The sequence below is a fragment of the Cydia fagiglandana genome, chromosome Z (genome assembly GCF_963556715.1).
Source record: "Cydia fagiglandana chromosome Z, ilCydFagi1.1, whole genome shotgun sequence".
NCBI classification, from domain to species: Eukaryota; Metazoa; Arthropoda; class Insecta; order Lepidoptera; family Tortricidae; genus Cydia; species Cydia fagiglandana.
In genome coordinates this window covers 8,552,323-8,566,809 of record NC_085959.1, presented here as the reverse complement: position 1 = coordinate 8,566,809, position 14,487 = coordinate 8,552,323, and the positions used below count along the sequence as shown (strand labels likewise).

General features: G+C 37.9%; 1 protein-coding gene across 1 annotated transcript in view; it reads left to right on the top strand.

Moving 5' to 3' along the window:
• Positions 1-510: 510 nt before the first annotated feature.
• Positions 511-14,487, top strand: part of LOC134678769 (protein phosphatase 1 regulatory subunit 12B) — a 99,035-nt gene continuing 85,058 nt past the window's right edge. The window contains exon 1 of the mRNA XM_063537468.1: positions 511-1,137. Coding sequence (XP_063393538.1) covers positions 895-1,137 — 243 coding nt within the window. The 5' untranslated portion in view covers positions 511-894. The remainder of the gene's footprint in view (positions 1,138-14,487) is intronic.

The following is a 14,487-nucleotide window of genomic DNA, read 5'->3' as shown; positions in this document are numbered from 1 at the left end:
AAGATATTGAAGCTTCAATTAATCGCTATTTCGTTCCGCTGTGTAGCGTTTATCGATATATAACATGATGAAAATCGACTTTTCACATCCCTAAAAGAGCACACATATACGCTTTTACGCACACATACACAGCCTGGGCGCATCAAGAAAGGTAACACTTGATTTGAAGTCCACCTTGTCAACAGTATGGTTGTCCTTTTTTGACAAACGGCATTTTTAAATAAAAGAGCGAGTAGAGAGAAATTATACTATATAGTTGCTGCGCCGTGAAAGAGAACAGAAAACGTTGGGCCCTTGCTTTTCACAGATTTGCGAACTCGAATCCACACTCGCGTTCGCGGGTTCGCGCCGTGATTCGCGCACGAGTGTTGAGCGGGCTTGATTTTAAGCATGAGTGTGAAAATACTTAACAGTAGTCGGTTCTCATTGTCCAATCTATTCACCATAAACAACGTAATACTTTATAGACCGAGAATACATGGCAACAATGTTCAATAAAGTTTGTAGCTAGGTGGCGCTGGGTGTTTTCTTCTTCCCGTCATTCACACTTGATAGTTTTTTACTTTTTACATTTCGGTAGTTTAGTTGGCTGTAAAATTATTTTCGTAATGGCTGCCACGCTAAAAGTGTAGCTCATTGGTTATGTCATGTATATAAAATCATTATTCGTAAGTGATACATGTGTAATTCAACAAGTGTTATGAACAATGATCGCATGAAAGGAGTCTTAGTCTCAATCTCACAGGGACGTTTCTTCTTTCATGTTTCCTTTTTTGGCAATTAAGTTATGGACTCGGCGTTTGTGTACTATATGTAATAAAAACATAATCTATGCGTCGTGAAAAGTGTTCTCTGGGACCATATTGAGTGGAAAGTGTTACGAGAGAGTAGAAAATGACGGATACGCGTTCGTCGTCTGCGTTGTTCAAGCGCGCGGAGCAGCTGCGGCGATGGGAGGAATCCGACACCAATAAACAGAGCCCGACTCCTAAGCGGGCGTCGAGGATCCAATTTTCCTCCGGGATCGTGTTCCTGGCGGCGTGCACGTCAGGCGACAAGGACGAGGTGCAACGTCTTCTGAAAGCGGGAGCCGACATCAACACTGCGAACGTGGACGGGCTGACAGCTCTGCACCAGGTCAGTTTCAGTGCCTCAATACACATCCCAACTCCTCCTGGTCTGTGGCGCTCCTAAATACCGCTCCTTGGCGTCGTTCGAGAAATACGTAGTTTGACAGATACGAAGTTTCAAACTGGAATTCAACTTTTTATCATATAAGTTTGCGTGAATTGCGAGGTTTGATATTGACGATTAATTTAATCATGGACGAAATATTTGTGAAGATATTAATTAAATTCTGGGACTATTTACAAAGCAACAGGCCTTTGGAATTATAAATATCACAGTTTTAGTCATAGGAAGAACATGCTAAGCAATATTGTTATGTTATCAATCATTTTCCAAATAATTCTAATTAAACATAAACTATAACCTTATGACACTGAATAACAATATCTGTGATGAAAATGACATAAAGTAAATGTACAATAGAATTTCAAGTTAGCATCATTGTGCATTCTCAATTTTCAAGTCTATTTTGAAGACAAATTAAACTGGTATTAACCTTTCATAATTATCCACTTGACCGTCCGACAATAGCATAGTATCCGAAAAAAATATGCTCTTAACCGTCCGTGGGAACCTTACTATCCAAAGGGGTGGAAGAAAGATTTGATTTCAAAGCCATCTAACGGAATATTTCGGCATTATTTACTCATTCTCTTGATGCGACAACGTAGCCTAACTAAATAGTTAGCTCTAAAAAAATTTTGATGGTAGTGTAGTTATAAGTTTTGTAGAAAGTTGTGAATGCGCTGCGCGGGGCGTGCGTCACTAAGAAACCCCGGACGGTTGACAGGAAAACAGTCTCGTGGGCCGGACGGTTGAGTAGTTATAAAATAAAATAAAAATAAAAATAAAAAATAAAAAAGCCCTTTATTCATTGTAAAAAGTTTACATAAAAAAATTTAAAATAAAACTAAGACTTATATAATATGTGTTTTACTAATGAATCCCTAGTGGGTAAAGGCCTCCTCCAATGCTGCCCATTTGTCCCTGTCTTGTGCTGTCGCCATCCAGTCTGTGCCGGCTGTTCTTTTTAGGTCTTCATCCCAACGCATTTGTGGTCTGCCCCGGCCTCTTTTGCCAAGTGGACCTCTCCATTTGGTGACTATTAATGTCCATCTCTTATCTGTAAGTCTTGCTGTATGGCCTGCCCACTTCCACTTTAGTCTTTTTGCATAGCTCAAGGCATCTGTTGCTCCTGTTTTTTCTCTTATTTTTGAGTGTCTTATTTTTTCTATTTTTCTTATATTGAGCATGCTTCTTTCTAGCGCCCGTTGACATGTAATGATTTTTCTTTGAGCTTTTGCCGTGAATTTCCAAGTTTGGCTTCCGTATGTCATACATGGCAAGACACTTGAATTTAGGACTTTAGTTTTAATGGCTACTGGCATGTTACTTTTAAATATACCTTTTAGGCTCCAGTACTTGTTCCATGTTTGTTGTATTCGCCTTTCTATTTCCGTTTCATTATTGTCTTTATTGAAGCTAATGTTCTTTCCTAGGTAGGTATATTTTTCTACATATTCCAGCGTGTTTCCATTTATACTTAGTGGTCTTTTCCAGCTATTTGTCATTGCCTTTGTCTTACTTAGGTTCATTTCTAGTCCTACCTTGATACTCTCAATGTGTAGGGATTCCGTCATGTGATGTAGTTGCGTACATGACTCCGCTATCAACACTAGGTCATCTGCAAATCTTAAATGATTTAAGTAAGTACCTTGTACGTATATTCCTAATTTACTCCATTTTAGCTTACTGAAGATGGTTTATAGAATGGCGATGAATATCTTAGGAGACAGTGGGTCTCCTTGCCTTACTCCCCTTTCTATGGGAAAGCTTTGGCCGAGTGACTCTAACTTGATTCTTCCTGAGTTTCTTCTGTATAAACTTTTGATGACCTCTATATATACATCATCCACTCCTTGTTCATTCAAGCTTTCCCATATACTTGTGTGGGTTACCGTATCGAAGGCTTTTCGGTAGTCGATGAAGGCTAGATACAAGGGTCTCCTCTGCTCTTGGTATTTTTCTATGATTAATTCAAGTGTGTGTATGTGGTCTATGGTCGAATAAATAAATAATAAAAATAAAAATAAAAAGCCTTTTATTTCCTTTTGTTATACATAAGTTTGTTAATATATTTAAGTTGATTTAATTTGTAGGAACCCGTTAGGTGAAGGCCTCTTCCAAAGATATCCATTTTTCACGGTCTTGTGCTATTTTTTTCCAATTTGGACCAGCAATTCTTTTCATGTCGAATGGTCGAATACCCTTTCCTAAAACCTGCTTGCTCCACCGGTTGTTTGGCTTCTAATACTGTGCTTATTCTTGAGTTGATTATTGATGAAAACAGCTTGTAGAGGCTGGGTAGCAGGCTTATTGGTCGGTAGTTGTTGATATCCTTTGGGTCGCCTTTCTTATAGATTAGTATAATGTTTGATTCAGACCAGTCTGAGGGTGTCTCTGAACTTTGTAGAGGGTGTTGCCAGGATATTGTTTGCTAGTTTTAGTGCTTCATTGGTGATGTTATCTGACCCTGGGCTCTTTTCTAGCTTTAGCTTCTTTATTGCTTCCAAAATTTCAATCTCATCTATAGGTTTAATGTTATTTGTGTTACTATTTTTGCTTTGGTTGTTATTAGACCCTACCTCTTTATCACTGTACAGGTTGAGTGGTTATGTGCTCAAAAATCAAGGGTTCTAACCTCATTGTGATATAAAGTATACCGGGTAAAATTAATAAGTAAATTAATAATAAAAGCTTGTTTTCTTTATTATCATTGGCAATAAACATTAGGAGGTAAAAGTTAGTGAGAATTAAGTAATGTATTCTTTGTAAAATCCTTCCAACTCGCCGAAAAATGATCCGGCCTTACCAGGGTATACCTTATCCTCCTAAGTCCCTGCGTATGATTCTTTGTACATATTTCAAAATCTATTTTGTACTTTTATTGTGTAAATAAGGGTTCCAACAATGACCTTTTATTTATGTAGACGGGTGACGTTCATAGTTGACAAAACTAAAATTTGATCCAACGATTTTGACAACTTGACAGGTTGGTGTCACCCATACGACTAACTAAATATAGGTTCCGGAACCTATATTTAATGGCTCACGATCGTGCGCCTGGTACCATATCTACCTCAATTTACTTACATCTATGGGTTCCAATTTCAAAAACAAAACAATTGCTTCTCTCTGGAGGTTAAAGCATAAAAAAGAAGTTCTTATAACAGTGCAACAAGATGAATAAAGCTCGGTCAAGAACCTTCTCATATACTTACTAAAATTTTAACCATCTCCTGTTGGTATTTGATTAGGTTGAAATTTGGAGTACATGTATCCGTAATTTCTACGACAGTGCAATAACATGCTAATGTGGAGCTGATCTGATAATACAGGCGGAAGGTAACAAAAGGAACTCCTCGATTTAAAAACCCAAAAAACACAACACATTGAGTTTAGGCTCATTAGAAAATTCTCTTTCATGCAGTCAGCAATAAGTCTCACAATATTTTTTTTTGACAGTAACTTTTTTAAATCTCTAAAGTTTAATATTCAATATGACCAAAGAATGTCTCCTAAACTAAGCTAATTGTCACTTTTCATTACATATTATTATGTCAAACTATTACTATCTGTCACAAAATCGTTTGTAATGATAATGATAGGTTCTAAGCAGAAACCACAATAGAAACCCATGAACTAAGCTTAAGTGGAGGCTGTAATTATGAATTCATGAACTAGGAATCACATTCTTCTTCCTCGTTTCCTCATTGCTGAGGATCGCGACCATGTATGCTCCCTCTCCATAGTGTGCGGTCTAAGCCATAATGGCTTCTCTACACCATGGGCCCATCGTGTAGAGGAGCCATAGGGGTCATGCACTGCATGTTGCAACCACCCTGTACAAAGCATCAAACCATCTCATGGGTGTTTATCATTGCGCACGCTTGCCATCCATTTGACCTAGAATAATCTGCCTCTCTAGGTGATGATTTTTAGACCGCACGATATGACCAAAAAAAACAAAGTGCGTGTTTTTGACAATATTGTTGAGAGCCGTGTGATTTTTAGCTCTTCTAGTAAGGGAATCACATTGCACAGTCCAATCATTGTTTTTTGGAACCAAACACTGCGAATAATAAGTAAACACCGCAAATAATGACTCACTGGGTTCCTTAGTATGAATAATATGACCCAATTGCTTTATTTACATCATGCTATATACAATACATCACTATTAATATGATTAATCGGTCACAGTCAACTACGATAATATATATGGTCACTTTGATGATATACATACTATGGATGATATACATACATACTCCTAGCTCTGAGTATGACTGGGTACAAACAACAGGATAGAATTAGGAACTGACCTAAGACTAATTAATAAAATTACCGAACTTCATTGAACATTGAATAACAGATGTGGAGATGGACGGGGTAGGTACATAATATTGTGTCAAAATAGGAAAATGGTGCAAATAAGTATCAGATTGGTATCCAAAAGGCGGGTCAAGCAAAGGGAGAAGAGAAATCAGCTCACAAAATGGGAAGATGAACTAAATTGACAGCATGACCTAACCGGAGAAGAGTTACCTAAGACAGACAATAGTGAAAATAGTGTTTAGTGTTTATATAGTGTTTGTTTAGTTTATGTTCTAACATGTAAACTATAAATATTTCTCAAGAACGGCGTAAACAGACTAAATAAATAATTATGATATACACTGGCTCCTAAGAAATTGGACTGCAAACCAAAGGCCCTGGGCCTGCTAAACCTGGCCGTTAAAAAAAAAACAACGGGTTGCACTCCGGGAGTGCCGTCACATCACACGTGACGTGACGCAAGCGCCCTGCGCTGCCTAAACGAAACAGCAGGCTCAGGCATACATTTTCGCCCCGCGGTAGAAAGAGAGGGTTACGTCTTACGCCTTACGCTGTCTCGAGTTTAACATTTTTTCCCCACCTCAAAAAGTGCACAGCGCCGCTAAAGAAGTTTTCACTTCAAAAACAATTTACCGTGTGCGACGCGTCATTTCGAACTGTGTCGTAATGCACGAAGGTCGATATTGGGCTGTATTCGCGCGCGTCAGTTGACGTCTTCGGCGGTCAAAGGGTTAAAATCTTTAACCTTTTGAACGCCAAACGGCGCATCCATTTGCCGTGCCACTGACGCCACGGGGGTAAAATTTAGTTTTGTGAATAAATAATGCCAACCTAAAAGTGGGGTGTTTTTCAGTAGATTTTCATCAAAAAACGATCGACGTCAAATCCCGTCTTTGGCGTCGTTGACACGATCTTGCGTTGACGTCAATTGCCGTCTGTGGCGTTTAAAAGGTTAAAGACCCGTGTTATAAATTACCCCAACAGATTACAACCTTTTCTTGCTGAGGTCATAGTAGTACATAAATGAGATATTATTATAAATGATGCCTTTTTCACACAAGTGGACATTTATTTTCAAGATAAGCATATGTCACTTTCTGACATTGCTTGATAGTAAGAGACGGACTCTATCCTGTCGTTATCAAGCGATAACCGCAAGTACAATAAACTTGCAGAAGAAATTTTATTTTACTGGTACATAATTTTTATTTTTTTGATTTCGTATCCAAAAAGGATCCTATCAGGCCTACTACTACGCACGGTTCGACGACTTGGACGTATGAAACATATTGAATACAGGTAGAAAATATTTTTACAGAATATGTATTTTTATAGTTATTGCGCTAAATTTGTGAATTCCGGTTTTAGCGGTAGGCCCTCTGTTTTCCTATTAATAAACTAGAACCTTGTACGTCTTCAGAGGCATTTTTTGTTCGTCTCACTTCCTGGCGTTTTTACCACTAGGTATCAAGCCTAACTTGTGATTAGTTTCAGTTATGCTTGCTTTTTGCTTGAATAATCGGTTTAAATGGATGGAGATTACAGTTTATTATGTAACAATGATTAAATGTTTTTATTTATTATGGCTGGTCTAGGCAGACATTTTAAACGGACATAACATTATGGACATTATTGTAAAAATGTACTAAATATAGTACAGGATTGTGGCCTAGGTCAACAATTGCTCTTAGATATAGACATGTAAGTAACTATTATCATGCCGCGATCAGAAAGGGATTAGAAATAACAGATTTCCATACACTTACGTCAAAATCAATATGGATTGACAGCTATCTCAATCCCTTTCTAATCGCGATTCAGTAATACATATGTACAGATAGCTTTTCGTCTGGACCATTTTTTACCTAAGCAATTGTTAATGTATGTACTAGGATGAAGTTTAGGAAACATTAAAAAAAGACGAAAGAAACACATTAGAACTGATCGCTGCAAGTCCAACAAGAGATGTGATAATATTGCTGATTACAAATCTCATTTGTACCACTACAGCTATGTCGTATTAATAACAAGTTGTATAGTAGTTGTAGCATTCACATAGGTATCTAGGGACTGGCTTTACAGGCAATAATAATGAGGCGTGACAGGGGCCAGAGGGCCTACCGCGAACCACGTTCGACGTGTTGCCTCTCTGTCGCACTTATAAATTCGTACGTTAGCGTGACAGGGAGGTAAAACGTCGAAAGTGGTTCGCGGTAGGCTCTCTGTACAGTACAGCGGTGTGAAACCGCTACAACGCGATTGGGGTTGATGAGTTCGCATCACGCGCGCGATTGGTTGACGAATTCGCATTACGCGCGCTATTGGTCGCAACTAGTTGCGTTAGACTGCACGATTGGCTGGAATTTGTGAGTAACGCCGCTGATCTAGTACCATTTTAGTGCCCCATTCGCCCGTCCTTAGGTATCTATGTGAATGAGTTGTATTAGTTGCGTCACGCCACACGCAACTATGTGGTACTACTACAACGCGAGTACACGTGAGTTTTGAGTACGCATGTCGCCGAAACGTGGGAAACAAAAACTAGCGAGACGAAATTATTTATGCGTCAGCAAAAACAGCAATATTAATATAAAAGGAATGATCGTCTTGATAAAATATTGCTCATGAAATATTGGCAAACGAATTTATCAATTTTGTTCCGGCTCTATAGAAAAGTTGTCCTATTTCGCCTTATTTTAGTTAACCGATTCGTTGCGTGTTCCATTTTCGAAAACTTTTGGTTGTGGCGCGGAACAATCATTTCATGACACGGCGGCCATGCCATGCGCCATAGAATATGATGACACTCCTCCCGTGTCATACGCCACACGTAAAAAACATTGATGACACGGCAGGCGTGTCATTAGCCCCGAATCTGTTAACTCTACGCCAAAACTGTATTGCTCTCAGTACCAACAGCGTCAACTTGACGACACATTGTCCGTATCATGTCAATAGGTTTTAGAACGTCAACGGGTCACGAAGACTTACCCCCTTATTCATAAACTCGCTACAAAGACTACACACCTCAATTATCTAATAATCGTTTGTCTTTTTATGTCATTTTGACTTATGTATTTGTAAGAAAGGGATAAAACATAATTTAACAAAATCCGTCCCGTAAAGTTTTACGAATAAGGGGGTTAGCATTTAGGTAACATCTGTGCGTTTCGCTTCCGCACCGAATCAGAATGCGGTACCGCCGTGACGCGGGAATAGCTAGATTGTCGCGACGTCACAGTACGGATTTAGCCTGACCGTCTGCCGTACTACCCGCCTAATTTTAAACGGCGGAGAAACGTAGGGCCTCGTAGTGGGCATTCGACCTTTTTAAAGTGAGGAGTGCTCTCATATAACCTTTGCTGCCGGCGAGATATTAGCCAAAAGGAAATCTTTTTGACTAATGCGCCTGGACAAGGTTTTGGGTCAATTGTTGATAGCGTTACTACGTTTGAAAAAAGGCAAGTATTTCGTAGTGTCTGACGCGTTTTGCCTAATTTTAAAAGGCGGAAAACCGTAGGCCTATACCCTGGGCGGCATACTTCGTATTTAAAAGAGACAACTCGCATATTAACCGTAACATAAATATTTTTTACTCTTTAGTTTAAACTCCTTGCTTCTCTTAAACGGTCCACTGATTAACAGTCCGCCGGACGGCAACGGCCTGTCAGTTGTTCGGAGCTGTCAAAATTTCGTTCTAACTGACAGGCCGATACCGTCCGGCGGACTGTTAATCCCACTGACCTCTTTAATGCCTGTGCACACCGGCTTGTGTGTGCGCAACGTGGACGTGCGCGTGCGCTACAATGTTGGAGCACACGCACACGTCACGCAAGCGGTGTGCCGTCTCTCATAAGGATCTGTATACTACAACGCTGCACGCGCATGTGTACGTTACGCACACGCAGCCGGTGTGCACAGACCTTAAGATTTGGCGTGGTGGGCTTATTTTCACATCCAAACTTAGAAAAGTATCTCTTTCTTGTGTTATTCTACAGTTAAATGCTGTATCAAGGAACGTTCTTAGCTTCTTACATTATAAAACACAAGCGTTTTCAAAATAATGATGACATACTGAACTATTAGTGAAAGTAAAGTATCACATTAGGTTATGTTAATCGCGGGGAGGTCAAGTCAAAAGCCGCCATGATTCTCGAGGTTTGCTCGACTAATACTAATCAGTCAGTCAGTGCCCTGCTACCACATTAAGAAAATATTTTTTCGTCGTACCGTTGGAATTTCCAGCATAACTTGGTCTCTATGTCCCTTACGACCATACGTAGTCGTAGACCGTTTGTTCTTCGGTTTCAGAAAGAGTCGTTACTAACTCACTGACTATCGGTAGTCCTTATGTAACTGAGATAAAGTTTACATTCAGTCATTCTTTTTTGTGTTGATAATGGTCCGAATAACCCCTGAAGTACTAATGAATCTTAATAGATGTAATTAACACAATCCATGGCAGACGGTTAAGGCAGACGGCGATGCAGACGAAAGATACAACTCTAGCGATGATGTCGTCTCTCTACAATATACTAAGTTTGCCAAGAACGATATATAATACTTTTATTGTGTGTAATTCAATGGTATTAGTTTATTGCAGAGGCCGGGAAAGGGCAATTCGTGGATGAATTTCGATTTAGTCGGACGACGCGAGGTGTAATAAATAAAATCGGCTACAAATATAATGACCACCAAAAAATACTTTGGTACCCTAAATAAAAAAATCATGCTTACCAAAAAAAATTACTGAACACCAAAAAAATAAGGCCTAAAATTACAAATGTACCACCATTTTAATTACGACTGCACTTCAAATTGTATTCGAATACCAAATATATTGAATGATTACCAAAAATCATTAATGATCACCAAATCTTGAAGACCAAATAATAGCGATATTTTCACCTAAATAAACCACTATGATACCAAAAAATTTATACATATTACCAAATAAAGTAAAATAATGCCAAAATTACTAGCCCCTCCCGCTCAACCCCCGTACCCCGCACCGCATAACTTAGGTAGGCATACTGAAATGCTACTAGAAAAGTATGTTAGGTTAGGTTTGTACTGCTATCAGTTAAGTGGGCTAGGTTAACACTGCGACCCTTACAGAAACGAATTGCTACTAGAAAAGTGGGTTTGGTTAGGTTTGAACTGCGACCCTTACAGAAAAGAAATGCTACTAGAAAAGTGGGTTAGGTTAGGTTTGAACTGCGACCCTTACAGAAACGAAATGCTACTAGAAAAGTGGGTTAGGTTAGGTTTGAACTGTGACCCTTACAGAAACGAAATGCTACTAGAAAAGTGGGTTAGGTTAGGTTTGAACTCCGACCCACACAGAAACGAAATTCTACTAGAAAAGTGGGTTAGGTTAGGTTTGAACTGCGACCCTTCCAGATAAGAAATGCTACTAGAAAAGTGGGTTAGGTTAGGTTTGAACTGCGAACCTTACAGAAACGAAATGTTACTAGAAAAGTGGGTTAGGTTAGGTTTGAACTGCGAACCTTACAGAAACGAAATGTTACTAGAAAAGTGGGTTAGGTTAGGTTTGAACTGCAACCCATACAGAAACGAAATGCTACTAGAAAATTTTGCTTTGCTTTAATAGGATAGCAAGATTTAAAAATTTGGTTATAATTTAACATTAAAATGGAGTTCTAATTTTGGTGGTCATTTACTACTTTTGGGTTTACAATGATTATATTGGTGTCATTTTATTTAATAGGATAGCACGATGTAAAAATTTGGTTATCAATTGACATTAAATTGAGGTTTGAAATTTGGTAATTATTTAAAATTTTTGGGTTAATAATGATTAATTTGGTGTCATTTCCTTTAATAGGATAGTAAAATGTAATAAAATTGGTAATCATTTCACATTAAAATAGTGTTATAATTTTGGTGATCATTCATTATTTTAGGGTGGTAAAGTAGATTTTTTTGGTATTAAATTTTATTAAATCTGGTGATCAGTTAAATAGCAGCCAATAAAATCTTTATTGCTTTAAAGTTTAAACCTTAAAAATTACTTTTTTACATTATAAAATGTGAGGAAATAAGGAAAATAATCATTATTTAAGCATCAATCATCACTTCAATCAAACATTAACGTCAAAAACAATAACGTCAAAAACAATATCCCTGTTTAATTATTAAAAAAAAAATTAAGGCACATCTTTTTAGACTAGACTATATTAGGTTTTTTATAGGTATATTTGCATGGGCAGACTAACCAAAACAATAAAAGGCTAAAGTTGCTAGATAGAAAATACACGAAAGCATATCTAATTTTCATTTATTTTCTACTGTATAATGGCTCTGCATCGGCACTTACCATTAGGTGCAGACTGTGGTCAGTTTACAATATTAAAAAAACGTTATTGATTGTAGAAGATATATAAAATATAAGAAAAAATTGGGGTTTTGCTGCTGAGCCGCCAAACATCAAATTTTGACAAACAGAATAACCGCAGGGCGTAGTAGCTTTTATTTCGGTCGGTCGCTGTAAACGGTCAGTTTAAAAAATTTCAACTATATACGAGGCTGAACAGAAACATCTACATCAGCTGCCAAATTTAAGACACTAATTCTTCCTAAACTTGTTTTACTATTAATAACTCTTGGCTACTAGATACTTTACTGCAAAGTAGTATTAGTGACCTACAAACCGAATTCGTACTCTGATACATACATTATTCTCGGGTAAACACAAGTTACATCACTCGAGCAACCAAAAAGTATATGAAAAAGTGACCTTATTACTGAAACTTTAAGGTTCAATTTAAAACTGCGGTCGCGTCGGAAATACACCTGTTTAGAAATGTGATCGTCTTATGACGCACTGCAACACTATACCGTATCGATACGCACTCATGCGCTTCTTGAGTTGCTCATAAGCCTATGGTGGTCACGCTTTTATAGCCTGTCAACGCCTAACAAAAAGAATAAAAGCGCAACCGTCATCGGCATTATTGAGATTAGTCTGTTTTTATTTATAGAAGAAATGTTGACAAATATAAATAAAATAGTATTTTATATATAAATTCTGAAAACTCATTGGCGCCCGGCAGGGTTGGAACCCAGGGCCTTCGGTTTCCAGTTCGCGGTTTATTCATCGCGCTTTTTCTTCATGGCCTGTTTTTGTATTTCTCAAAAGCCTGGAACTGTCCAGCATAAATAATGCAATTCATACGAGTTAGACCACACGTGACTGAGTTAGATGAAAATTGTTATCAAAAGGGTTTTGTTTTCTCAACTGTCTCCTGGATTAGGTCCAAGACCCGGTTGACTGACTAACGACCTGCGCTGATCTATTAATCTGATGTTTTCTTCAATAACTATTGACATGGCTGATGGATATCCAAAATCTCGTTTATAAATACTTCAACATCGCCTTTGAGATTATGTAAGCCCTAAGCGTAATTAAGTAAACAAGCAAGAAGTGCGCAAGCTTATGATGTTTTAACTGACAGGTATCGCTATATTACTTTTGTATGTCCAAGTAAGGTACTAGTGCTCGACGCTACAACTAGTATTCGACATGGTCAATAGGTAAAATTTGAACAGCGAAGATTTTTCTGTATTCTAATTTAATCCTTGTCACTTTGACATAAAGTGCCCATGTCGAAGTGCCGCGTCGAGCACTAGTACTTCTACCTTACACAGAATTTTTGTTAAAAACATTCATCTCGACTCAATGAAAACATCTTTTTTGACTGCGAATACTGCAATGTTGCCACTGACGCCACTGTTTGGTATAATCTTGATGTAATTGCCAATCAAGCTTACAATTAATTCTCTAATTAATCAAAATACATTTACTATTAAATAATTTTACAAATTTTTACTTAATATATTAGAAAGCATTTCAAAAATGTCTCCTGAATGCATAATTAAAACACTACGGGTTTCTCCCGGCCATCTTGTACAGTGAGCTGTGAAATTGCATATAGAAATTATGAATGAATTCATTGATAAATTTGCGGCTGATGGCACACAAACAAACAACCAAAACAACAAACAACACAAACAAACTTCTATGCAGGATAGTCGAACCCCCCGCAAACAAACTTCTATGCAAAAGGATTAGTTTAATTATCTCTGCAGCTGACTGTACCAGCTCGAAATACTTTTAGTTTACCCACATATCACAATCGCCACTCCTCCCCTAATGTGTTCCCCAGGTATTGGGGGCCTGCCAACTTCGGAACTAAAAGAGCATGGTTAGTTTAAACTGTGATGTGCACCAGTTATTACTATATTATTATACAGGGTGGAAAGATAAGTCGGGCCATGGAGGGAAACTACCTTAAATCCTTAAGCTGGCTCATTTTATTTAAAGGAAAATTTCCTTTATTTTTAAAAAGAAATAAAACTGCATTCAAACATTTTCTAAAACTCGCTTGCCTCGCCCGGGACTCGATCCCGACTCCAAAAAATAAACACTCGCTATTTTATTCTACTAGTCGATACAGTTAATGTTAATGATAACATTTCTCCAAGAAACATTAGGTCTTACACTCGTCTTTCGTACAAAATATCCATAAAACTAATATTTAGTACTCAAGATTTTTTTAGACAAGACATATTGAAGAAAACATAAAAAAATCTATGAATGCAGTTTTGTTTCTTTTTAAAAATAAAGGAATGTCTCCTTTAAGTAAAATGAGCCAGTTTAAGGATTTAAGGTAGTTTCCCTCCAGGGCCCGACTTATCTTTCCACCCTGTATGTAGTATCTAACCGAAAATATAGTACATTAATGCAGACTGCTGTATTGGTGATCACTTTGGATGATGACAAATATGTTGTCGAGTACGTTCCTTAAAATATTCCTGGGTCCCAGATGGTCCCTTTTCTCAAAAGTTTGTGACTTATAATACCCTTTCTAACAAAAGCTGCCAAAAAGTGACTTCCGCTTGTATTTATTACAAGTTACAAGCTTTTGAGAAACGTGCACC